At 42.5% G+C, this 26985-nt stretch overlaps 1 protein-coding gene across 5 annotated transcripts in view; it reads right to left on the reverse strand.

The window, feature by feature from the left end:
- Nucleotides 1–26985, reverse strand: part of shank3a (SH3 and multiple ankyrin repeat domains 3a) — an 813035-nt gene that overhangs the window by 626520 nt on the left and 159530 nt on the right. For all 5 annotated transcript variants that reach the window (XM_052034272.1, XM_052034268.1, XM_052034267.1 and 2 more), the window contains one exon: nt 20234–20480. In XM_052034272.1, the coding sequence (XP_051890232.1) occupies nt 20234–20473 (240 nt within the window). In that variant the 5' untranslated portion in view covers nt 20474–20480. The remainder of the gene's footprint in view (nt 1–20233; nt 20481–26985) is intronic.

Raw genomic sequence — 26985 nt, forward strand, 5'->3', positions numbered from 1 at the left:
AAAGGTGATCACCTTCTGCCCACGACTTAGCCGAACCAACTTACTGATTTCATTAGCTCATATGTAATGATTCTCAATTCCAATGACGGGGTCAGAAAAAAGTGCTAGTCCAAACTCCACAATAATTTTGTCTCCATCCTCAGGGATAACAAGGTTATTCTCCTGATCAACTTCAATGCCTCGGTTGAAAATGACCACAGAACCTAGAATGGAACCATCAAGATGAATAGCATGGGAAATGCCAAAATCAAGAATATCCTGCTCTTGACCAAGTGCACCAAATATAGCCTGATCTTGATGAATGGAGTCTTTTGCCAGAAATACCGACTCAAGAATATGGAAATATCAAGTTGGGGCATCTCCAAGGTGATACAATCATCTGTGGCAGAGACCTCAGTGACACGCTGCTTATAAGGACCAACTATGCCACTTCTGCTTTCTTCAATTTATCTTCAGAAAACAGATTTTAGAAAGTTGAGGAAGGTACTGGTTAATAAGGCTATTGAGCTGATTATTCTCCTTGCAGCAAAACCTAGACTCTCAGCAACACATTAAGAATACTGAGCCTCCATCAACTGTGTTCACACAGAACATTGGGAATCAGCTGTGAAGACCAGTAGACCAATGTGAACATCCATGAAGCTGCATCCACCAGCACCAAAGCCTTGCTTGAGGAATAAGCTCCCACTGCATTGGGAACCGTCTCTTTTGCCAGGTTCTCTCTTAATAATGCTCAAAAGGCAGTCAAAAGAATTAGTACAATGATATACTCAAGGTCATTTCAAGCAGGAGGCAGTCTGGGCATGTAATCTATTCTTTGCCCATCATGGTATCACCTGGTCTATCACGTCACAGACAGCAGAGTGGTGCAGCTAGTAGAGCTGCTATCTCACAGCTTCAGCAACCTGGGTTCTTGAACGTCGCCAAGACAAAAGTTCTCTACCAACCTCCCCCAGGCCAGCTGACTATCCCTCACAAAGTTCATGCAAAAGTGGTTGGCAACCTGACCCTCAGTGCTGTGTGTGTAGAGCTTGCATGTTCTTTCCATGATTGTGTGGGGTTTACTCTGGGTGCTCCGGTTTTCTCCCACATCCCAAAAACATGTGGATTGGTAGATAAACAGCCATGGTAAATATTTAGGTGTTAAGACCCTATTGTCATTCAAGACACAATGCCATACATGGCTGTTTAAGATAAGGTTTCTTTATTAATGTACATCGAAACACACAGTGAAATGCATCTTTGCGTAGAATGTTCTGGGGCAGCCCACAAGTGTCGCCATGCTTCTGGTGCCAACATAGCATGCACAACTTCTTAACCCGTATGTCTTTAGAATGTGGGATGAAACCGGAGCACCGGGAGGAAACACACGCAGACACGGAAAGAACATACAAACTCCTTTCCGACTGCGGATCAGCAGTGGAGAGAGTCAGCAGCTTTAAATTCCTGTGCATGAACATATTAGATAACCAGTCCTGCGCCCAGCACATAGATTTAATCGCAAGGAAGGCGCACCAGCTTCTTTACTTTCTTAGAAGGTTAAGGAGGTTCGGCTTGTCACCAAACACTCTATCAAACTTCTACAGGTGCACTGTTGAAAGTATCCTGACTGGTTGCATCATGGTCCGGTACAGCAATTTGAATGTGCAGGAATGCAAGAAGCTGCAGAGAGTAGTGGACTCAGTCTAATACATCACGGGCACATCCCTCCCCACCATCAGTAGCATCTACATGAGGTGCTGCCTAAAGAAGGCAACATATATCATTAAAGATCCCCACCATCTGGGCCATGCCATCTTCTCACAGGTACCATTGGGCAGAAGGTACAGAAGCCTGAAATCCTGCACCACAAGGTTCAAGAACAGCTACTTCCCTTCAACCATTCAGCTCCTGAACCAACCTGCACAACCTAATCACTACATCGGTGTAGCAACCCTATGACCACTTCAGCCACTTTGCACTACAATGGAGGTTTTTTTTTGTTCTAATTGTGTTATTTCTTGTAAAAATTGTCTATAGTTTAATTTATGTTTTTCTGTTAATTTAAATTTTGTCTATCTGATGCTATGTGTCTGTGATGCTGCTGCAAGTAAGTTGACCATTGCACCTGTGCATACATGTACTTGTGCATAGGACAATAAACTTGACTTAGACTCCATTCAGTCTCACCACTCCAGCTGAGCATAGATTCAATGACAGTCACAGAACAAAAAAGTAGTAGCGGTGAATACCATCAATCCACTTAAGGTAAGATTCCTGTGTCTTCATTAGTTAAGGCATGCACTGAAGCAGAGATTTCATTGTTGTCTGCTGGTCCAACAGAAGGTAGCTGTTGCCTGCAGAATAACAGTATGCAGGCCATGAAGCATAATCAGAGGACCAGCAAGAGCACGAGGATGATGGAGACTCTATAGGAATGTTCCTGCACATCAGGAGCTTCACCATACCGTTAAGTGAAGGAAGGAAACAATGTTTGGATGGGTAATAATGGATTTGGTTGTGGAAAGATGATTCTCATGAACCCTAAAAGCTCCTTGCCACCTGCGTATGTTCAGGCAGGCTCACAACATGTAAATGATCTTGTACATCTGCACCTGTCTAATCACAAAAACATCCCAATGGTAATCCTCATCCAAGGGTACTATGAATATATGGGCCTTCCTTCATCTGACGAGTACCCAGTCCAGATTCCCTTCATATCAGATAGCAGCTTGCTGGCGCCTACTGTCTTTCCCATGATATATGTCATGTTAATCTTAATTGCTTATCCTTCACCAATCTCCAAGATGATGCTGTGAAATGTCAGGCACAATGCTCGTCATCACTTTCTTCCTCCACTTTTCTTTCCTACTCCTGCATCTCCTAGTGTTCCTCATTTTTCGTTTGCCTCACCTGCTTAGTGTCCTGATGTTGTAGTAAGGGGCAAAACATGGGGGTTCTCATCCCCACAAAGGTAAAACAAAAGATTGTTGCACAAAAAGTTGAGCCCAAATTAACCTTAAGATGAATCAGCTGCACACATAGTAATAAAGTTGCATCTTTGTTGACCAATTTAAAGTCATGTACTAATCACAGTGAAACACTGTAAAAGAGTGGCAGACTTCATCTAGCCTTTGCTCGTGAAGTGGTTTGGACCATGGTGACCCCTCGGCCCACATGGAAGAGAATTGTCTCTTACAGCTTGGTGAGGCACTTATACTCAGCTCACATCTGGTTGCCCTCCTTCCTGTTTTTCACCGTTTTAGCCAAAATGGAGGAGATGAAGGACATTGAATAACCTTTTCATTATCCAATATTAGGAGACTAATATTGGCCCATGTGCTTGCATGTGTTTCATGGTCCACAGATGACCATGACGTATCTTGTGAGGTCATAAAATTATTGTGCCATTTCTCCATTTTGCAGGAATTATCACTCCAGGAAGAGACAACTAAAGCCACCTCTTGCCAGGTTCTTCTTTCATGTCTCCAGTGTGTCTCCTTGCCCACTGGCACATGGGACTCCCTCTTGGTTGTTGTCTCATTAATAAGCACTTCATTATCTTCTTCTGTAAATCAGGGAGTTTCCTCCTTCTTCCCTTCAGCCTCCATGGTATATACTACTGTTGCTTGTTTGCTGCCTTGAGGAATGTGCCTTTGGGGGTGGGGGGGGGGGGGGGGATCCCTTCTCTGATTGCTGCACAGCCAAGTGGTGGCAACTGCACCAAATTTAGCCAGGTCCCATCAAGAATAATAAAGGTTGTGTTTCAGTGCTTCCTTCTGGCGGAAAACAAGTTAAAGCTATCATTCAATTTTTTTGACAAATTTCAGAATTTTTTGATGGGTCACGAATCAATGCTTATGCTGTATTCAGCAATATTTTAGCACAGAATAATGGTGTAATCCAATTTATAGGCACTTGTATTTTGTTAACCAATAGCACTCAAGTAGGCACAGAATTCTTAAAGTACTAAAAGACAATTAAGTAATGAGAGAGAGTATTACAACCGTACAATTTTTAAAAATTTGTTTAAGTGATGTAGGTATTGTTTGAAAGGTAAACATATATTGTTCGTCTCTAATTGTCCTTGAGTGATGATTAACCAGTTTTTGAATCATCAAAGTCCTTGTGGTGAAAGAACTCCCACAATACTGTTGGGTAAGGAATATTAGGATTTACACCCAGTAACATGAAAGAATAGTGACAAATGTCCAAGTCAGGACAATACATGCCTTGGCGGGGGATTTACAGGTGGTGGTGTTCCCATGCACCTTCTGGTTTTGTCCTTCCAGGTGACATAAGTTGCAAGTTTAGGAAGTGCTGCCAAAGAAGCCGTGACAGGTTTCTGCAATGCATTTTGTACATGGTTCACACACTGCTGCTACGATGCCCATCATGTGGCAGTGAAAACAATTGCTTAGTATATTGGAAGGTGTGCCAGTCAAGGAATCTGCAATATCCCAGATTGTTATGTTAAGCTTCTTGAATGCTGTTGAAGCACGTGGAGTGTATTCCATCATGTTCCTGATTTGTGCCTTACCGGTTATGGAAAAGTTCAGGGAAGTCAGGATGCATCCATCACTGCAGGCTATTCAAAACGCTCAACTCCTGCAATGAATATGGTACTCATATGGCTGATTCGGTCAGGTTTCATATTGAAACACATTGATATTAGCTTGAATTGTGTAATGAGTGCTGGCAGATAAGCTTCCTTGCCATTAATTTGCTTTAAGGAAATAGTGAATAATTAGACCAGTAATACTTGGGGATCTTTTACCTTTTGATGTGGTCCTGTTGTGAACCCGAGGTGATACAATATTTTTCAGTCCAGTGGGTTCATGGGGAAAACGAGAAGGAAGATATACTGCAGTTTTTAACCTTGACATAGCATTGGGTTCTGCAACAAGATGAATGTATACCACAAGAAGTGCATTGCCACAGGGATTTGCAGGAAAATTAGCCTGACCTGCATGACTGTACTTATGTGAAATGTCAAAGTAAGGTTAATCTGTACCCATTCACCTCAGCAAAAAAAAATCAAAGGGCCTCAGAAGGCAGATTGATAATATTTACCAACACTGGTTGGAACATTCCAGGCTAATGATGAGATTTATAAAATAAATATCTGTAGTAAATAGTTGATGATAGGGAACGATTCACTTCCATATGGCAATACATGGCCTGTTAATGCTAACCACTGCACATTTACAGTGCACAGCAAGCAACATGGAATGATTCACTCTTGTTGGATACTCTCAATGATAACTCTTGTTAATGCCACAATACACAATAGAAGAAAAAGAAAGATTCAGAGAACTGGACCCATTACTGGAGATGCCATCTGACCAGAGCATTTTGTACCTTGAGCAAGAAATGCTGTTTCTGCTCTTTTGGGTTGATAGTTTGATATTCAGCATACTGGGTTAATTGGTGCTGTGCCACGGGTTGGATGTATCATAAATTAATTCTAATAAAGCTCCAAAATCACTTCCAATTTTTCACATAGCTATCTTAAACTCAATTTATATACGTATTTTGTCAAGTAAACAAATAATTTGTTTCAACAACAGATAAAGCGGTAGCTTTGTTCTCAGTCCTAGTTCAGCTCAGTAAGTCTCCTATAGTGATTGCCTTGTAAGTTTATGAATAACCTGGGATCCTAGGCTGTGGATATCATAATGGTAGTCAATAAAATTTTTATATCACTGTACACATGTTGTGCAGTCACTTCATTCCTTTTCTAAGTCAGTTAGGTCCAATGGAAAAACAGATCATACTGTGCAATAGAATGAGTGACTTTGTTTATAAAGGCCAGATGTGAGAATTGGAAATGTGATATTGGGAGGAATAAGGCAGGTAATTGGAGCAATGTATTGGGGATCTGTAATCTGTATGTGAGATCTGTATCTGGGCTCCTGTACCAGCCCAGGAAGTATTTGATGGGTCAGTGAGGAGGAAACCTTGTTTGTAACCAGTTGGCCAGCTTTGGCCCATTGTTGCACATTACTATGTTCCAAGTCAAAGATGTGTCAACATACAATCTTATGTGGTGAATGTGGCTAGTTTCTTTGTTAGAAACTTAACAAATGATGCATCATGCAGGTGACATTAACAACAAACTCCAGACCTTTAACCCAAAAACAATGGAGAATAACTCCTCATTTTGCTCCATTTGCTAAACTTATTCCCAAATATGTGACATTTCAGTGTTGAAACCTGCCTTACATGTGACTTTTCTGAGTTTCATTCTCAGATGATCATGAGTGGACTCTTTCAACTGGATAGATTTTGACAGAGATATGGAGTGTGAAATAGTTGCATTTGCATTCTGAAGGTGTTGCAAATAAAAAATTGTATCAGCAGGCTGAAGGGGGAAAATTGAACGTCTAAATGAATCTATTGAAAGCAAGAGAACCGAATAAACTAAACTTTTGATGTTAGTACTCCGTGAATTCAGTTATTCATTTCACTATTTTGCTTGTTGCCAACTTACTGCAGAGGTTCATCATGATAGATGAAAATCAAGGAGGCTCATGAACATCAAGATCGTTTGTTTAGAGCCCTAAAACCATTATGACTTTGAGTCATGAGTTTTGAATGCCATACTCAATTGGCTCTCAGTACTTCCTGGACAAAAAAAGGAACAACAAACAATAGGATTGTCACCCTTAGACTCCTCAGAAAGACATCAAGGTAAGGACACAATAAGGTTCTACTGGAATGTCCCATGGCTGCTGTTTAGACTTATTAGTCAAGATTTTAAGCTTCACATAAGGAGAATAGAAATTTGAGCAAAAATCTTACTGCCTAACTCATGTGGGATTGAACGCAGAACATTGCAGCATAGTACAGGCCCTTCGGTCCACAATGTTGTGCCGACATTTTATCCTGCTCTAAGATCTATCTAACCCTTCCCTCCCACATAGCCCTCCATTTCTCGATCATTCATGTAGCTATCTAAGAGTCTCTTAAATGTACCTAATGTATCTCCCCCACAACCTCTGCAGGCAGTGCATTCCACACACCCACCACTCTCTATGTATAAAAATCTTAACCCTGACATCCCCCTTATATCTTCCTCCAATCACCTTAAAATTATACCTCCTCGTGTAAGCCATTGTTGCCCTGGGAAAAAGTCTCTGACTGCCCACTCGATCTATGCCTCTTATCATCTTGCACACCTCTATCAAGTCACGTCTCAAAGCCTTTGCTCACTCAACCTATCCTCATAAGACATGCTCTCCAAACCAGGCAGCATCCTGGTAAATCTCCTTTGCAACATCTCTAAAGCTTCCACATCCTTCCTATAACGAGGCGACCAGAACTGAACACAATACTCCAAGTGTGCTCTAACCAGAGTTCTGTAGAGCTGCAACATTACCTTGCGGCTCTTGAAATCAATACCCTGACTGATGAAGGCCAACACACCGTACACCTTCCTAACAACCAAATTGAACTGCGCAGCAACCTTGAGGGATCTATGGACGTGCACCCCAAGATCCCTCTGTTCCTCCACACTGCTAAGAGTCCTGCCAGTAACCTTGTATTCTGCCTTCGAATATGATCTCCCAGAGTGTATCACTTCACACTTATTCGGGTTGAACTCCATCTGCCACTTCTCAGCCCAGCTCTGCATTCTATCAATATCTTGTCGTAAGCTACAGCAACCTTCTACACTATCCACACCAACATCAACCTTTGTATAATCAGCAAACTGACTAACCCATCCTTCCACATCCTCATCCAAGTCATTTATAAAAATCACAAAGAACGGGCGTCCCAGAACAGATCCCTGCTGAACACCACTGGTCACTGACCTCCAGGCAGAATACGCCCCATCTATCACCACCTTCTGTTTTCAATGAGCAAACCAATTCTGAATCCACACAGACAAGTTTCCCTGGATGCCCTATCTCCTGACCTTCTGAATGAGCCTTCCATGAGGAAACTTATCAAATGCCTTACGTGAAGAACACAACCTGCCCCTCACAAAGCCATGCTGACCGTCCCTAATCAGCCTATGCTTCTCCAAATGCCCATAAATCCTGTCTCTAAAAATCTTCTTCAGTAATTTGCCCACCACTGAAATAAGACTCACTGGTCTGTAATTTCCAGGGTTATCCCTACTCTCTTCCTGGAACAAAGGAAGAGCATTTGCCATCCTCCAATTATCTGGCACTACTCCTGTGGCCAGTGAGGACGCAAAGATCATTGCCAAAGGCGCAGCAATCTCTTCCCTCGCTTCTCGGATTAACCGTGGATATATCCCATCCAGCCCCGGTGATTTATCTATCCTAATGTTTTCAAAAGTTCCAGCACATCCTCTTCCCTCACATCGACATGCGCATCAGCCTGTCGTACGCCATCCTCACTCACATCAAGGTCTCTCTCACTGGTGAATACTGAAGCTAAGTATTCATTAAGGACCTCCCAACCTCTTCCGACTCCAGGCACATGTTTCCTCTTTTATCCCTGATCGGTCCTACCCACACTCTAGTTATCCTCCTATTCTTCACATCCATGTAAAACGCTTTGGGGTTTTCCTTGATCCTACTCGCCAAGGACTTTTCGTGCCCCCTTCTAGCTCTCCTAAGTCCATTCTTAAGCTCCCTCCTAGCAACCTTGTAACTCTCCAGAGCCCTGTCTGATCCATGCTTTCTAAACCTCAGGTAAGCTTCTTTCTTCCTCTTGACAAGATATTCTACATCTCTCATCAACCATGGTTCCTTCACTCTATCATCCTTACCCTGCCTCAATGGGACAAACCTATCCAGAACTCCATGCAAATACTCCCGAAACAACCTCCACATTTCCACTGTGCACTTCCCCAAGAACATCGGTTCCCAATTTACGCTCCCAAGTTCCTGCGTAATAGCATCATAATTCCCCCTCCCCCAGTTAAATACTTTCTTCTCGTATCGTCTGCTCCTATCCCTCTCCAAGGCTATGGTAAAGGTCAAGGAGTTATGGTCACTACCTCCAAAACGCTCTCTCACTGAGAGATCTGAAAACTGATCAGGCTCATTGCCTAGTACCAGGTCCAGAATGGCCTCTCCTCTAGTTGGCGTGTCCACATACTGTGTCAGGAATTCTTCCAGGACACACCTAACAAACTCCACCTCACCTATCCCCTTTACATTAAGGAGGTGCCAATTAATATTAGGGAAGTTGAAATCACCCATGACAACAACCCTGTTATTTTTGCACCTCTCCAAAATCTGCCTCCTGATCTGCTCCTCAGTGTCTCTGCTGCTACTGGGGTGGGGGTGGGGGGGGGGGGGAAGGTCTGTAGAATACTCCTAATAGAGTGATCACTCCCTTCCTGTTTCTGACTTCCATCCACACTGACTCAGTAGACGATCATCCAGGACATCCTCCCTTTCTACAGCTGTGACACTGTCCCTGATCAGCAAAGCCACTCCCCCACCTCTTTTACCTCCGTCCCTGTCCCTTTTGAAACAACTAAACCCCAGAATGTCCAGCAGCCATTCCTGCCCTTGCGACAGCCAAGTCTCTGTAATGGTCACCACGTCATAGTTCCACGTACTTACCCATGCTCTAACTTCATCAGCCTTGTTCCTGAGACTTCTCGCATTAAAGTCGACACACTTCAGCCCATCCAACTGACTGCAATTTTGCCCATTCAAATGCCTGTCCTTCCTCACAGACTTTCTGCACTCTGCATCTACTTGTACACTAAATGCAACAACCTCTGACCTATCACTCTGGACCTTTGACTCCAGTAACAATTAAGAGAGAAAAGAAAGTGAGTGATGGGCCATACGTATCAGACCGAGACATATGACTGAGCCTTCCTTCTCAGTTTTCTTAATTAGATTCCAATTTGTAAGTCCAGCAGACAATCTGTGTTACTCCTTAAGTAAAGAACAAAAGAACTCCCAATTATTTTCTAGTTTGTAATATACTCTCACTCAATGTAAATGTTACCTATGCCATCCGTACTGATTAGATTCCAGTTTAACCCACTCATGTTAGGTTTACTTATTAGGTTACAGATAATTCATCCAGTTGAATCTTGCAAGTAGATTGTTTCAAGCTAATCACGGTTAAGGATCTGTGATTCTCTCGATAAACCTTCCAGTTTGATCCGAGCCAGTAACTCAACCTTAGGTATCTATTACTTCAAATATGAACCACCTAAATCAATCAATAGGAGTTTAGCATTTAGGAGTTTCGCACTTCAGGGCATCTGTTATTCTAGACATAAACCATCTGAACCCTAGTTAGATTCCAGTCTGTTCTGCTATCATTTCTAATTTATATAAATGACTCCATCAGATTCGGCTATCTGTTATTCTGAAAATAAATCACCAGAACCTCTCAATTTTGCATTCAATCTACATTCATGGCTCAGGGGGGCAAGGCAATGATCTTCACCAACTAGAGAGTCCAACCACCTACCCTTGATTACCATTGTCAAGTGCCCCACCATGGACAATTGGGGGTGGGTCACTTGACAATGGTAAGTAACTTAAGAAACTCAAGTGGACCGGATATTTCAGAATCAGATTTATTATCACTGACATATGACATGAAATGTGTTGTTTTGCGATAGCAGTACAGTGCAAGGCATAAATTGCAAATTGGAAAAATAAATAAGAGTGCAACAAAAAAGGAATAAAGAGATAGTGTTCATGGACCATTTAGAAATCTGATGGCAGAGAGGAAGAAGCTGTTTCTGAATCATTGAGTGTGGGTCTTCAGGATCCGGTACCTCCTCCCCAATGGTGGTAATGAGAAGAGGGCATGTCCCAGATGCTGAGAGTGCTTAGTGATGGATGCCGCCTTCTTGAGGCACCGCCTCTTGAAGACTTCCTTGATGGTGGAGGGGATTGTGCCTGTAATGGAGCTGGCTGAGTCTACAACCCTCTGCAGCCTCTTGCAGTCCTGTGCATTGGAGCCTCCATACCAGGCTATTATGCAACCAGTCAGAATACTCTCCACCAGACATCTATGGAAAATTGTAAGAGTTTTTAGTGACATACCAAATCTCCTCAAACTTCTAATGATGTAAAGCCACTGGTGTGCCTTCTTCATGATTGCATCAATGTGTTGGGCCCAGGACAGATCCTCTGAGATGTTGACATCAGGAATTTAAAGCTGCTCACCCTTTCCACCGCTGTTCCCTCAATGAGAACTGGTGTGTGTTCTCCCAACTTCCACTTCCTGAAGTTCATAATCAATTCCTTGGTTTCGCTGACGTTGAGTGCCAGATTGTTGTTGCGACACCACTCAACCAGCCGATGTATCTCGCTCCTGTACATCTCCTCATCGCCATCTGAGATCCTGAGGTGCGTCAGTGAGGAGAAGATGTTACTACTGATCCGCAATGACTATGATCTCCCAATAAGGAATTCGAGGATCCAGTTGCAGAGGGAGGTACAGAGGCCTAGGTTGATTAGTACTGAGCAGATAATGGTGTTGAACGCTGAGCTATAATCAATAAATAGCAGTTTGATGCAAGCTTTGCAGTTGTCTAGGTGCTCCAAAGCAAAGTGGAGAGCCAGTGAGATTGTATCTGCTGTAGACCTGTTGTGGCGGGAAGCGAATTGCATCGGGGCCAGGTCCTTGTTCAGGCAGGAGTTAATTCTTGCCATAACCAACCACTTGAAGCACTTTATTACGGAAGATGTGAGTGCTACCGGGCGATAGCCATTGAGGCAGCTCACCTGCTCCTCTCGGGCACCAGTATTATTGCTGCCCTTTTGAAGCAGTTGAAAACCTCCGACTGCAGCAGAGAGAGGTTGATGATGTTCTCGAACTCTCCAGCTAGTTGGTCGGCACAGGTTTTCAGAACCTGGCTAGGTACTCCATCGGCATGAAGGTTCACCCTCTTGAAGGATGTTCTGACATAAGCCTCAGAGACAGAGATCACAAGGTCGCCAGATGCTATTGGGACTGCACAGGTGTACTGTTATTCTCCCTTTCAAAGCATGCATAAAAGTCGTTGAATTCATCGGGGAGTAAAGCATCACTGCCATTGATGCTGTTAGGCTTCATCTTATAGGAAGTAATGGCACGCAAACCCTGCCACAGCTGTCATGCATCCAATTGTGTCTCTAGCTTCACTCGGAATTGCCTTTTCACTCTCACAATGGCCTTCCGCAGGTCATACCTGGACTTCTTGTAGGATTCTTGACCACCGGTCTTGGATGCCACAGATCTAGCCCTCAGCAGACTGGTTCATACAGTGCTTCCGGGAATATGATCTCCCCTTTGCTAAACCACATTAACTTTGCATGATTACCTAGAATTTTTCAAAGTGTATGGCAATATAGTTTTTAGTAATAGCTTCACTCATTTTGCTAATGACAGATGTTGAGTGGGCTGTAGTGTCCTGCTTTCTGTTCCCCTGCCTTTTTGATTAAAGGAGTTACATTTGCTATTTTCTAGTCAAAAGGAACCCAAGGAATTTTAGAAAATTAAAACCAACCCATCAACTATCTCACAATATTCTTTTAAAACCATAGGAAGAAACCCATCAGTACTCAGGGACTTACCAGCCCCCTTGCTCATACTACTTACCTGATGATTGTGATTTTAGAACAAAGAACAGTACAGCACAGAACAGGCCCTTCGGCCCACAATGTTGTGACATAGCTATTCCCTCCTCCCTACAGAATGCCCATATCCTTCTATTTTCCTTTCATTCATGTGCTTGCCCAAGCCCCTCTTGAAAGCCTGCAATGAATTTGTCTCCACCACCCTATCAGGCAACGCATTCCAGGCATCCACCACTGTCTCGGTAAAAAACGTACCCCTCACGTCTGTTCTGAACTTACCCCTTCTCACCTTAAATGCATGCCCTCTGGTATTGGATCTCTCAATAATGGGAAAAACATATTGCTTGTCCACCCTATGTCCCTCATAATTTTATACACTTCCAACAGATCACCCCTCAGCCTCCGCCACCCCAGAGAAAAGAGCCCAAGTTTGTCCAGCCTCTCCTGATAGCACATGCCCTCTAATCCAGGCAGCATCCTGGTAAGCCTCCTCTGCATCCTTTCTAAAGCCTCGACATCCTTCCTATAGTGAGATGACTAGAACTGCACGCAATACTCTAAATGAAGCCTAACCAGGGTTCTACAGAGATGCATCATAACTTATTGACTCCTATACTCAGTACACCGATTAATAAATGCAAACATTCCATAAGCCTTCTTAACCACCCCGTCTCCCTGTGTAACCACTTTGAATGAGTCATGGACTTGCACCTCAAGGTCCCTCTGCTCTTCAACACTGTTTAGGGTCTTGCCCTTAACAGTGTACTTCCTCCTGACATTAGTCCTACCAAGGTGCAACACCTCACAGTTATCCTGGTTAAACTCCATCTGCCATTTCTCTGCCCACATCTGCAGCTGATCTATATCACACTGTATCCGTCACCAGTCTTCTACACTATTCACAACTCCACCAATCTTGCTATCGTCTACAAACTTACTAACCCATCCATCAACATACTCATCCAGGTCATTTATGTACATCACAAACATCAGAGGTCCCAGCACAGATCCCTGCAGAATACCACTATTCACAGGCCTCCAGCACAAATAAGTCCCTTCAACCACCACACTTTGTCTTCTACAGGCAAGCCAGTTCTGGATCCACACAGCCAATTCTCCACTGACCCCATGCATCCGAACTTTCTTGATTAATTGAATATGTGGGACCTTGTCAAATGCCTTACTGAAGTCCATATAGATGACATCCACAGCTCTACCTTCATCAATCTCTCTCGTCACCCTGCCAGAAAACTCAACCGGGTTAGTAAGACACAACTTGCCCCGCACAAAGCCATGCTGGCTTTCCCTAATCAAGCCATTGGATTCCAGATGCTCATATATCCTATCTCTGAGAATTTTCTCCAGCAATTTCCCTGCAACTGACATGAGACTCACTGGTCTATAGTTCCCCGGATTTTCCCTTGTTCCTTTCTTAAATAGAAGAACAACATTAGCCACTCGCCAGTCATCCGGGACCTCACCCATGGTCAACAAGGACACAAAGATACTGGTCAAGGCCCCAGCAATTTCCTTCCTTGCCTCCCTCAGTAACCTGGGGTATATCCCATTGGGCCCTGGGGACTTATCCACCTTAATACTGTTTAGGAGATCCAACACTACCTCCTCCTTGACCTCTAAATGTCCTGACATGTGTCCGCCCTCAGTTCCAATTTCTGCATCCTGCATGTCCCTTTCCTGGGTAAATTCTGAAGAGTTCTTCAGTATTTTCAGTAAATTCAGTAAATTCTCAAGTCCTCTCTCCAAACTCCTGATTATCAGCTAATTCTGGGTTGTAACTTGTATCCTCTTGAGGAAAGACTGTTGCAAAATACTGATTCATTCAATCTGTGCTCTTCTTATTTTCCATTATTAATTCCACAGGCTCATTTTCTAAACGGCCAAAACTCATTTTGTCAACTCATTCTTTGTTAAAACTATTCTTTATCAATCTTTTAGTCATTCTTTGTTGTTTTTTTTAATGTTCTGTCCAATCTTCTGACCTGCCACCCACCTCACACAATTATATGCTCTCCAAGTAGGATGCTAATAACTTTTATTTTGTTAAACATGGATGGTGGGTCTTCCCATTGGAATTGCTTTTTCTGGCTGGAATGCATCAGTGCACTTGGAAAGATCCCCTTAATAGTCTTCCACTGCATCTCCACTGACTTTGTTAGTTATATGCAGTCCACATCCACTGACGAAGATGTCAGCTTTATTTATATTTCCCATAATGTGACCTTTTACTGCACTTCACAGTGATTCAAGGCTTCACAATCTGGCTCATTGAATCCACCATGCCAGTCTCTGCCATCTCAAGATGGAGCACTGCTCCTAGGTCAGAGCTCCACTTGCTGATGTTAAGCACTTCACCCAAGCCAGTTGTACTGATGAAGGGCTGCTCTCTTGGAATTGCCATCTTTTTGGATGCAGTTTTAAACCCTGACGGCTTGTAGAAATCCCAAGAAAATATTGGGAGAATAGGAGAGTTTTTCAGGTAACCCACTCAATATGCTGCCTTAAGGAACCTCGATAATAACAAACCAACTGAGCAATTATTTCACTTTGCTCCTGGTATTTTGCTTTGCTCAAAATGAAAGGCTGGTTTGCCCATTGAACAATAGCAGCTATAGTTAATAGCCAATGAGCTGATTTCAAAGGTTGGTTAGAGGTCTAATAAGATATAATTTTGTTCATAAGGACAACAGCAGATTCCAAATTCATGTATTGAATTTTGATTCTGACCCAGTCTAATTTGCACAGACCCTCCAACACCTCAGCCCAGTATGAATCAATCACATTGCACAGATCATAACATTTGAAAGAGTAAGTTTTATCTGATTCATTCTCAGTAGTCAGAATGTTCAAAGGTGTTGGCAAACACAGAGTAAGCACAATAGGACGACTTATTCATGGAGAACCTAGAACTGAACCATTCTCCTCCAATCTTCTGAGGAGGGTTAGTGCTGATTGCATGGTTCCTCAGTTCATACACGCTGCACTGAATGAGTAAAAGCAGAAAGTACTGGAAACAGTCACAAATCAGGCAGCACCTGTGTAAAGTGAAACAGAGTTAATGTTTCAGATTAATGAACCTTTGTCAGAACTGGAAACGAAGGAAACCATACTAGTTTTCCTTTGTAGAGAGGGTGGAAGTTGGAATAGATAGCACAGATGAAAAATCTCTGATGAGATGAGGCCAGAGTTGCTGGGATGATAAACTGTTGTTGAAGCCATTTCATTGATAGGTCATTGAGGACAGTTAGAATGAGTGAAAGCTAACTAGAAACATGGAAACGCTGTGAAATGCGGATGAGAGCTACAGGAAACACCCAGCAGATGAAGCAGTGTTAGGAGGGTCTCAAAGTGGAAGATGAGTGGAAGTGGAGATAACGTTGGTCTCACCCTTTCAGAGATATTCCCTTTTTCACTTACAGCCCACCTCCACCTTCTCTGCAACTTAAAACTAAATTTGTTTTCTCTCCTTTCCAGTTCTGACAAGGAGTCTCCAACCAGAAATGTTAATTGTTGTTCTTTCCACAGATGCTCTGTGACCTAAGTGTTTACAACAATTTCTGTTTTTATTCCATGTTTCCACCACATGCAGTCTTTGATTCTTGTGTGCAAAAGGGAGCCTCCTTGAGGGCAGTTCCATTAAAATTGTAAACATCTGAAGAAAGGAAGCATACAAACCAATCCAATTTTGTCTCTAAATTCTTTTTACTTAAATAAATGAATCTACTACAATGCTTAAAGAACCTCCATGCACATGCTTTACTTAGCATTGATGATACAATGCTTTTGAGCATCTACATCAAAAGGCAGCCCCTGCTGGCTCAGTGTGTGAATGAAATATTGCACCCAAACAGTTTTAAAAGTCCACCTCAACAAGATGTGAAATTGAATTCAATAACCGGTAGATGCCAGAAAAAGGTCTTAAATTTTGTTTTAATCTGTAAATTTTAACTGCAAATCCACATTATAAGACTGTATCTTCATGCACCTCTAATTAACTAAGATCAAATCCTCTCTAGGAAAAAAAGATAACATCTTTTGATTGGCTCGAATATTATCCACAGGCATAGGTGACTTTGTGGTGAGGCTGTCTATAGCTGAAAAGACTGACAACATCCCTCGAGGCAAAATGGCTGCCTGGGGAATAATCAGTTGTTGTGTCTCTGAACCTAGCATCTTCGGGAAGTGAATCAGGAGATAAATGGGGAATCAGTAGCTCCCATCACATGCGGGATCCATCTGATGAAAGTTATTCAGATATTATGAAATCCTCCTGATATCAGTACTAGACAGGATAGCATCAACAAGACAGAGTCATTTCATCTCCTTGCTGCATCACCCAATAACTGCCTCTGCTATCAATTGGACTTTGCAGCGAATGGCCATTTCATTGATTTGGTCAGTTACAGCATAGCATAGATGCAGACCGGAGTCTTCTTGATGCTTTTCCAGAGCAACTGAACTTCAGGTTAGATGGATCAACAACAGTTTGCATTTATATAGCACCTTTAACATTGCAAGATGCCACAAGGCATTGCAAAGAAGGATTCCAACAAATATTTGGTAGCATGCCATACGTTACAACAGATGACCGAAAGAGTGGTTAAGTAGGTAAGTTTTGAGACGCATTGGAATAATTGAGTGAAAGGAAGAAAAGGTGAGAGGCACAGAGGGAAATCCAGAGCCTAGGGCCTAGGCAGCTGAAAGCACAACTGATAATCGTGGGGAATGATTAAAATAAGAGAAGCACCTGGCAAGGATTAAAAGAGCACAGAACTGTGCGATTGTAGCTCCTTACACAAATAGAGAAGGCAGAGTTATCCAAGTATCTGAAGACAATGCTGAGAACCAACGTTAACGTGTTCCTGAAAATGAGACCAGGAGCCTCAGTGGGCATTGGTGCAGGGATGATAGAAGGCTGTTGGGAGTTAGGAGACAGGCAGTGGAGCTGTGGTTACAAACAAGTTTGTGGAGGGTGAAAGGTGAGAGGATGACTGGGAAATATTTTAATTGTCAAGTCCAGAGGTAACAAACATTACAGGTCAGGTAGAGAGTGATATTCCATCCACATTATTCACTCACACTACAAGGCATGCATAAAGATCATTCAATGTTATCTCTTCAAAATTACCCAAAGTATAGCACAGGTTACCTTTATAGTAAAGCTTCCTCTGGACTACCCACCAAATACCTCATATCTAAGTTTATTTGAGCCTCTCCTGATTCATTGCATTATTTTCTGTTTGCTGCATCATTTTCCTTCGATTTCTGAATAGAACTTTGTCACTAAAGACGTGCATCCCCTCTCCATGGATTTATCTGAAGTAGTTGCATTGGGATCAATCTGTTGCTCGAAAAACTACAACGATCAGAATTTGCAGGGAGGCCAGTTAAGATAAATGACCAAATCAATGGTCATTTAACAACTGGTTCACTTGATATTGATACACAAAACATGGAAGTCACAACACAGATACAAACCATTCCAAAGCAGTATGCAACCTTCATTAAATGAGTCTTCATTTCATTTCCACAACCTATGCCCAGGGTCAAAATAGTTCGTGGAGCTACAAAACTTGTACCCACTGGTCCCTAAACATTGTATACCATGAACAGACATTGCGTCATCTGCTCTTTCCATTATTTCTAATCCAAAGGTTTACAGTAACTGGAATTTAAACTGTGAGAATGGGTGAGGGGGTTCAATTCCAAACTGCATCAGTGCCTAAATCTGCAGCATGAAGCTTATACGTGTTCCAAGAAGAGAAAAAAACCTGGTGGAGGAATTTGTATAAGATTTTACTGTTTAATGGAAAACAAAAAACAGAAAATGCTAGGAAAACTCTGGAACTCAAGCGTTCTGATGAAGGGTCTTCAACCTGACTCCATTTCTCTTCCCATAGGTGTGGTCTGACCTGCTGAGAATTTCCAACATTTACTGTTTTTGTTTTAGATTTCCAGCAGCTGCAGTTTTTTTTATATATATTGACTTACTGTTTCATGGATATGGGAGATCATGTGGTTGGAGAAGGTGGAGTCCAACTGTTGTTTCCAGATCACAAAGAATTCTTCAAAGGACACTTCCCATTTCCCTATCCTTTCAATTTCTTTTGTCTTTCACCCACCCATCCAAATACTGTCTCTGTATGATTAGCCTACATTGTGCCAAAGATGCTAAGTCAATCAAGGACTGTAAAAAAAATAACTAGCGGTGCAATTTTATCATTTGTTTACCTCAGGTCACACAGCAACGTGATATCTATATAGTCATAACACAGAAAAACATCTCAGAGCATTTTACAGAAATATCGCTGGAGAAAAATGGAGCCATATAAAGGAGCCAATAGGTACAGGTCAGAGATAAATGTTAACAGGCGAGTGAAAGGTAAGGGAGGAAGGGGGTGGAGGGGCATGGCTGCTGGGGCCACAGCTGCCAATAGAGGGAAAAATGGGTGGGTATGTAAACAAGAGGTCAGAATTAGAAGAATCAAGATATCAAGGAGAGTTGTACCAGTGAAGATTGGAGAAATAGGGAGGGTAATGCCATAGAAAGCCGAGAAAATAAGGATTTGTTTTTAGTTGTAGCCCTGTCAGTCTGGGAGTTAATGTAGGTCAATGAGCACACTAGTGAACAACAGGAATTGATAACGGCCCTGTTATTGGACAGCAAAGTTTCTAAGAACTCAGGCTTCCATTCTGATGATGGGAGGCTGTCCAGAAGGGCAGTGAAAGAGTCAGATTTAGAAGTAACAATGACTCTAAAGACATGGACAAAGTTACAGCAAATTACATCCAGATAATTGCAATAAAGAGTCCCTACCAATAACATCCAATCCCCTACTATTAAATATTTGCCTCTCTGGGTCAGAACCAGCGTGTGAAATGATGAATATAAGGTGTTAGACACCACTGATACTCTCACCTGTTGGAACTAATTGGTAACAGGGAGCAAGGAGATAAGTACATTCCTGACCGATGATACATGGGAACTGTGGTCTTGGTCCCTACTATTCAATCCCAAGTAAGATGTGAACAATGATTGAAACAATAGTGATAAAATGAAACACAAAACACTGCAACACGAATGCTCTATCAATGTGATTTAACAAGGCTTTTATATTCAGATTTAACATGCAATTCCCTCACAATCCCATGCTAGTATTATACTGGCCTTGCTTACATCAGAGGTTGTAACATTCTCCCACTGATATCACATCACGTGCAAACTAGATATCCAACCAAGGAATTATAAGCTTGAGGCAGTCCCCATGCCCGGGTAGACACATAGTTTCACAAGAACAGGAAACTAACCACCTCAGACCAGGTTAAAGCAACAAGAAGCTGACGGGAACTCTGACTGCAGTAAACTGTCAATTAAAAATGACTCTTCCAAAACGATGCATCACATCCTCTTCCCCACCCCCCTTCTCCCCATACACAGTGATGGATAGCTCCCAACACCAGGATACCCTATTAAACCTTGCACTCTCTGGGCCCAACACAGGTGTATTACACACACGTACATACATGCTATATTCTATTACAAGGCAATCCAGCAAGCTAAGGGTTAAACTTCGGCTTCCAGTTCAATGAACACAGAGCAACCTGAACGCTACTTTATGTAGCAAGTGTAATGTAAGACCCACCCCTTCGGCGAAGGTAACTGCATCTATCATTTTCAGGGGAAATTGTACATCGAAATCACACATACTGACCGTCTGCTCCAAGTCTGGTACCCCAATGCGAATGATTATGGTGCTAGGCGCAGGATTGTCCATTTGTTGGCCGGTTTTAGCTGCTGTACTTGTCCTGATGGTGTGGTAGATGGTGTCCTCTCTGCTGAAACTCTCCTCCTCTTCACCCTCGCTGCAGTTGCAAGTGTTCTGCTGCTGCTCCTCCTCATGTTTCCTGGATGTCGGACTGAGAGGCATGCTCCGTGCACTAACCATCGACATCACATCACTGGGGGGAGACAGAGAGAAAAAAAACTCAAACCTTTTGGAAACCCGTGCACACATACACGCATACCCTCGCATGGACATAATATGCACATGTATTAATTTATAGGTATACATTCGTCCGACTCTCACACGTATACAATTTCAAGCACATACTTGCGTGTAAACGTACATATAATCACAAGCGTAGCAACTTGCATGTATAAAGTCCCTGAAACGTAGTAACACAAGGGGCTTCACATGAGCGATTATGGAACAAAATTCTGTATTAAACAGCGGTTTGCTCGGTAATTTACCCGTTATTGTAGGACTTTGCGCGACATCCTTAACATTATAGGGGCGAATGTTTGTGCACGTGTATATAATCTTGTTACACACTTTCATTAGATGCTTATGGGGAGGGGTTTGCTTGTCTTTTACATGCCTCAGAAGCTTTATGAAGTCATATCAGGCAGGTAACCAAATGCCTGTTCAAAAAGGTGTGTTTATGAAGCACCTAGAAGGCAGAAGTACAGCTAGAGCAGAGGTATGGAGAGAAAATTTCAGTGCTTAGAGTCCAGAGAGTTTAAGGCACAACTATCAGTGGCTGAGTGATTAAAATCAGAGATGCTCAAGGGACAAGGTATTTAAAAATGCAGAGATGTCTAAATATTGAAAGGATAGAGAAGTTTAAAAGTGATAGGGAGAACTAAGTACATGAACAAATTTGGAAACGAGATTAACAGTTATGTAATAACGAATTCTGACTGGAGGTCTGTGACCAGTGGTGTTCTGCAAGGATCTGTGCTGGGAGTTCTGTGAATTTGGATGAAAATGGAGCTGTGTTAATTAGAAAGTGTGCAGGTGACACAAAAATTGGCAGAGTTATGATTTAGTAAGGAAGATTGTCAAAGGATTTAGCAGGATATAGACCAGTTGGAAATGTGGGCAGGGAAATGGCAGACGGAATTTAATCAGGACAAGTGTGAGGTGTTGCATTTTGGAAGGTCAAATGTAAAAGGAAAATAGACAATAAATGGCAAGTCCCTTAGGAGCATCAATATACAGAGGGATCTTGGGGGGCAAATCTATAGCTACCTGAGAGTGGGAACACAAGTAGATAGGATGATAAAGAAGGCCTTCATCAGTCCGGGGGTTGAGTATAAAAGTCGGGAAGACATATTGCAGTTTGGTTAGGCCTCATTTGGAGTATTGTGTGCACTTCTAGTCGCTGCATTACAGTAAGATGTGGAGGCTTTGGAGAGGGTGCAGAAGGGGTTCACCAAGATGTTGCTTGGATTGGAGGCAATTAGCTATAAAGAGAGATTGGACAAACTTGGATTATTTTCTCTGGAGCATTGGAGGCCAAGGACCGACCTGATAGAAATATATAAAATTATGAGAGGCATAGACAGGGTAGAGTCCTTTTTCCAGTGTGGAAATGTCAAATACTAGAGGGCACAGCTTTAAGGAGAGATGGGGAAAGTTTAAAGGAGATTTACTTGGCAAGTTTTATTACACAGAGGGTGGTAGGTGCCTGGAACACAGTGCTGGGGGCAGTGGTGGAACCAGATACAGTAACAACATTGAAGAGGCATTTAGACAGACACATGACTGGCTAGGAATAGAGGGATATAGACCACGTGCAGGCAGATGTACAGTTTAAATTGGCATCATAGTCAGCACAGGCACCTTAAGCCAAAGGGACTGCACCTGTGCTATATTGTTCTATATAATTTGCACATGTTTACAGATCCGTGCTTGTATACACTCATGTACATATAGACAGTGAAGCATATTCATGTGTATAAGAACATTTAAAAACATTGAATACTAGAGGACATAAGAAAGTCATTTGACTATGCTCCAGAATCTATTTCCCTTTCCTTGGAGCAGACTCGATGGGCTGAATGGCCTGCTTCTGCTCCCTTGTCTTGTGATCTTGTGATCTTATGAATTAGTTCCTTGCCTACAATTTCCTCATTTTGATGTATTTACTCCACTCCTTTTTGAACCTGCTTCTACCTTTTCAGGTAGTGCAATGTAAGTTACAACATCCCATTAAGTAAATAACATGTTTCCTGATGTTGCCTCTAGTCTTTTGCCAATCACCATAAATTGTATTCTCTGGATATTGATCCATTGTCACAATCCCTCTCTGCTTACATGGTCAAGAAACTTTCTAATGATTGGAACAGCTCTATCAAATCTTCTCTTAACCTTCTCTGCCTCAGTTGCTCCAGTCTCTCCACATATTTAATGTCCATTCATTTGATACCAATCTTGTAAACAGTCTCTGCATCTTCCCTTAAATCCTCAAGCAAACAGTCAAGAAATGACACAGTACACTAACTAAATGTTAACCGGTGGTTATAAAGTTCAAACAATGTTTTTGCTCTCGTACTGTTCCCCCTTTAAATTATATAATTTATTTTTTACTGCCTCCTCATTCTTCCCTCCAAAGTATATAACTCTATGCTTTTCAGCATTACATTTTGCTAAGCCTCTGCCCATCACTGAAGAGCACAAGAAACAAGAGCTGCAGTGGGCCATGTGGCTCCTTGAGCTTGTCCAAACACTCAACAAAATAATGCCGACTTTTCACATCACCTCCGCTTTCCTATCCTATCACCAAATCCTTCATTATCCTGGATTCTAAAAAAATTATCAATACCAGCCCTGAATATATTCAATGACTGAATAACCAAATCACACTGGGGCTCAGAATTCCAAAGATACACGAGTGAAGAAATTCTTACTGACCTCACTCCTAATTGCCCTATCCATTATATCCCCGAGCACTGGCCTCTTTAGCCAAGAGAAACGACCTCTTAGCAAAGATAACCCACACATCCCATCAAAATCATTCATAACTTACATCGTCTGATATTGTCAGGGTTACCCCTATTCCCACCTCTTTTAGCATTGCACCAACCTGACTGAATTTTGCTGTTATCTTCTTCTGTTTACTACCTTGTTTTGAGCCATTTGCAAACTTTGAAATTATGCTGTCTGACTCCAAGTCCAGGTAATGTGTAGTTATAAAAAAGAGCAGTGGTCCTAACATAGACCCTTAGAGCACACCTGCATATAGAACTTATGAAAAAACAGGCGCCAGTACTCTTTGCTTTCGATCTGTTCACCAGTTTCTCATCTACATTGCCACATGTTCTTTATCCCATGGGCTTAAACTTTACTAATATGGATGATGAGATACTTCATCAAACATGGGTTGTCCATGAGTATATCAAATGCAATACCAAAACTAATATTGTGTTTGTTCTGTATGCTCGCACAAACATACCTTGCATAAAATATATACATATCACATGTATCCAGAGATAAAAATATATAGGCACACAAATATATCCACAAGCATACATATCAAATGCAAATATACTACTGTATTGGTATTGGTTTATTATTGTCACTTGTACCGAGGTACAGTGAAAAACTTGTCTTGCATACTGATCATACAGGTCAATTCATTACACAGTGCAGTTTCATTGAGTTAGCGAGGTAGTACAGAGTCCATTGATGTGGTATAGGTAAAAACAATAACAGTACAAAGTAAAGTGTCACAGCTACAGAGAAAGTGCAGTGTAATAAGGTGCAAGGTCACAACAAGGTAGATTGTGAGGTCATAGTCCATCTCATTGTATAAGGGAACCATTCAATAGTCTTATGACAGTGGGGTAGAAGCTGTCCTTAAGTCTGGTGGTAGGTGCCCTCAGGCTCCTGTGTCTTCTACCCGATGGAAGAGGAGAGAAGAGAGAATGTCCCGAGTGGGTGAGGTCTTTGATTATGCTGGCTGCTTCACCAACGAGAGGTAAAGACAGAGTCCAAGGGAGGGGAGGCTGGTGTCCGTGATGCACTGGGCTGTGTCCACAGCTCTCTGCAGTTTCTTGCGGTCCTGGGCAGAGCAGTTGCTGTACCAAGCCGTGATACATCCAGATAGGGTGCTTTTTATGGTGCATTGGTAAAAGTTGGTGAGAGTCAAAGGGGACAAACCAAATTTCTTTAGCCTCCTGAGGAAGCAGAGGCACTGGTGAGCTTTCTTGGCCGTGGCATCTACGTGATTTGACCAGGACAGGCTGTTGGTGATGTTCACTCCCAGGAACTTGAAGCTCTCAACTCTCTCGACCTCAGCACCATTGAGGTAGACAGGTGCATTTACACCGCCCCCTTTCCTGAAGTCAATGACCAGCTCTTTTGTTTTGTTGACATTGAGGGAAAGGTTGTTGTCATGACACCATTCCACTAAGTTCTCTATCTCCTTCCTGTACTCCAACTCATCACTGTTTGAGATACGGCCTACAAACGACGGTATCATCTGCAAACTTGTAGATGGAGTTAGAGCAGAATCTGGCCACACAGTCATGAGTGTATAGGGAGTAGAGTAGAGGGCTGAGGACACAGCCTTGTGGGCACCAATGTTGAGAATAATCGTGCCAGAGGTATTGTTGCCTATCCTCACTGATTGCGGTCTGGTGGTCAGAAATTCAAGGATCCAGTTACAGAGGGAGGTGTTGAGTCCTAGGTCTCGGAGTTTGGTGACAAGCTTGCTTGGGATTATTGTATTGAAGGCAGAGCTGTAGTCAATAAACAATAGTCTAACGTAGGTGTCTTTACTGTCCGGATGCTCCAGAGCTGAGTGTGGAGCCAGGGAGATGGCATCCGCTCTAAACCTGTTTTGGCGATAGATGAACTGAAGTGAGTCAGGATTGTCTGGGAGGCTGGAGTTGATGAGTGCCATGACCAACCTCTCAAAGCACTTCATGATGGTGGATGTCAGAGCCACCGGTCGGTAGTCATTGAGGCATGTTACCTTGCTTTTCTTCAGTACCGGGATGATAGTGGTCTTCTTAAAACAGGTGGGAACCTGAGATTGAAGCAGGAAGAGGTTAAGTATGTCCGCAAATACTTCTGCCAGCTGATCAGCACAAGATCTGAGCACACAGCCCGGGACACCATCTGGGCCTGGTGCTTTCCTTATGTTCACTCTCTGGAAGACTGATCTTACGTTCTCAATTGTGATCACAGTTTCAGCTGCATTGGAGGCTATCAGGGTGGGTGGTGACAATCCACTTCCCTTCTGTTTAAAACATGCATAGTATGCGTTGTTCATCAGGAAGGGATGCGCTGTTGTTAACTATACAGCCCGTCTTCGTCTTGTAGCCTGTTATGGCATGTAAGCCCTGCCATAACTGACAGCTGGTCAGGGACTCTATTTTGATTCGGTATTGCCTCTTGGCATCCCTGATAGCTTTCCGAAGGTCATACCTCGATTTCTTGTACAGATCAGGATCACCAGATTTGTGTGCAGCAGTCCTCTCCTTCAGTAGGAAGTGGATCTCCCGGTTCATCCATGGTTTCCTGTTTGGGAACACCCATATTGTCCTCTTTGATACACAGTTCTCAACACACTTGCTGATAAAGTCTGTGATGGTGGTGACATACTCATCAAGGCTGGCAGCTGAGTCTTCGAACATGGACCAGTCCACTGTCTCAAAGCAGTTATGCATGTGCAAACACATAAATAAATACACATGCATAACTAATTTATATACTTATATGCTTAATTTCTTAATATGTGCTTACTAGATCTGGTTATTGTTGAAGCAAAATCAAGCATGGAGATAGTTGCATTTTTTTTAATCTGGCATTTTATCTAGCAGTAAGCTCACTTCTTCCATGCTATGTACACACAATTATAAAACTATAGTTTGTTGACTGCTATATGCAGTCACATATACAGCTATGCAAGTCACCCAGATTAGCAATGGCAGATCCTGTTGAGCCTCTTTCTCCCTTTCTTATAAATTGGTGTAACTAACATTTTAATAGAGGTCCATTGTATTCACTAACTGCATTGGGAACAGGAAATAATTACGCAAAGTGCAGACGCATCTCATACTACAAAGTTTAACAGGATGAACAAAGTCCTTTTGATCTAATGTTGGAAGTAACCGAGCAGGTTCAATATATCACCACTGCAGACAGGTGGGTGTCCTCTTGATTAGAGAAACCAAAAACAGATGGGGTAACTGTTTTACAGAACACTTCCATTCAGTTTGCAAGGGTGATCCTGAGCTTTCAATTGGTGGTTTAATTCTTCATTCCATTCCCACCCTGGCATCATTCACTGTTACAAAAATCCCAACCTAAGTTTAAGGAAAAATACATTACCTTCTATTCTGGATACATTGCAGTCCATGGGGCTCAATACTCAGCAATTTCAAGTAAGCAATTTTATTTTCCTCCCCACAGATGTCGCTGGATACTTTAGTTTCAATTTATTCCTTTGTTTCTTTTTTGTCTCCAGCTGCCAGAATTTAATGATTACCTTGACAACTTTGGTTTGTATCCTATCACATACCTTGCCCCAGTTCCCTCCAACTACACCCCCCCCCCACCCCCACCCCACCCCACCTTTTTCTGGAACTTAAACATACAGGTTTTCTCACTATTTTTCCAATGAAGGACATTGGGCTGAAACATTGACCCTGTTTCTGTATCTATGGATACTG

The sequence above is a fragment of the Pristis pectinata genome, chromosome 19 (genome assembly GCF_009764475.1).
Source record: "Pristis pectinata isolate sPriPec2 chromosome 19, sPriPec2.1.pri, whole genome shotgun sequence".
In the NCBI taxonomy this organism is placed as follows: Eukaryota; Metazoa; Chordata; class Chondrichthyes; order Rhinopristiformes; family Pristidae; genus Pristis; species Pristis pectinata.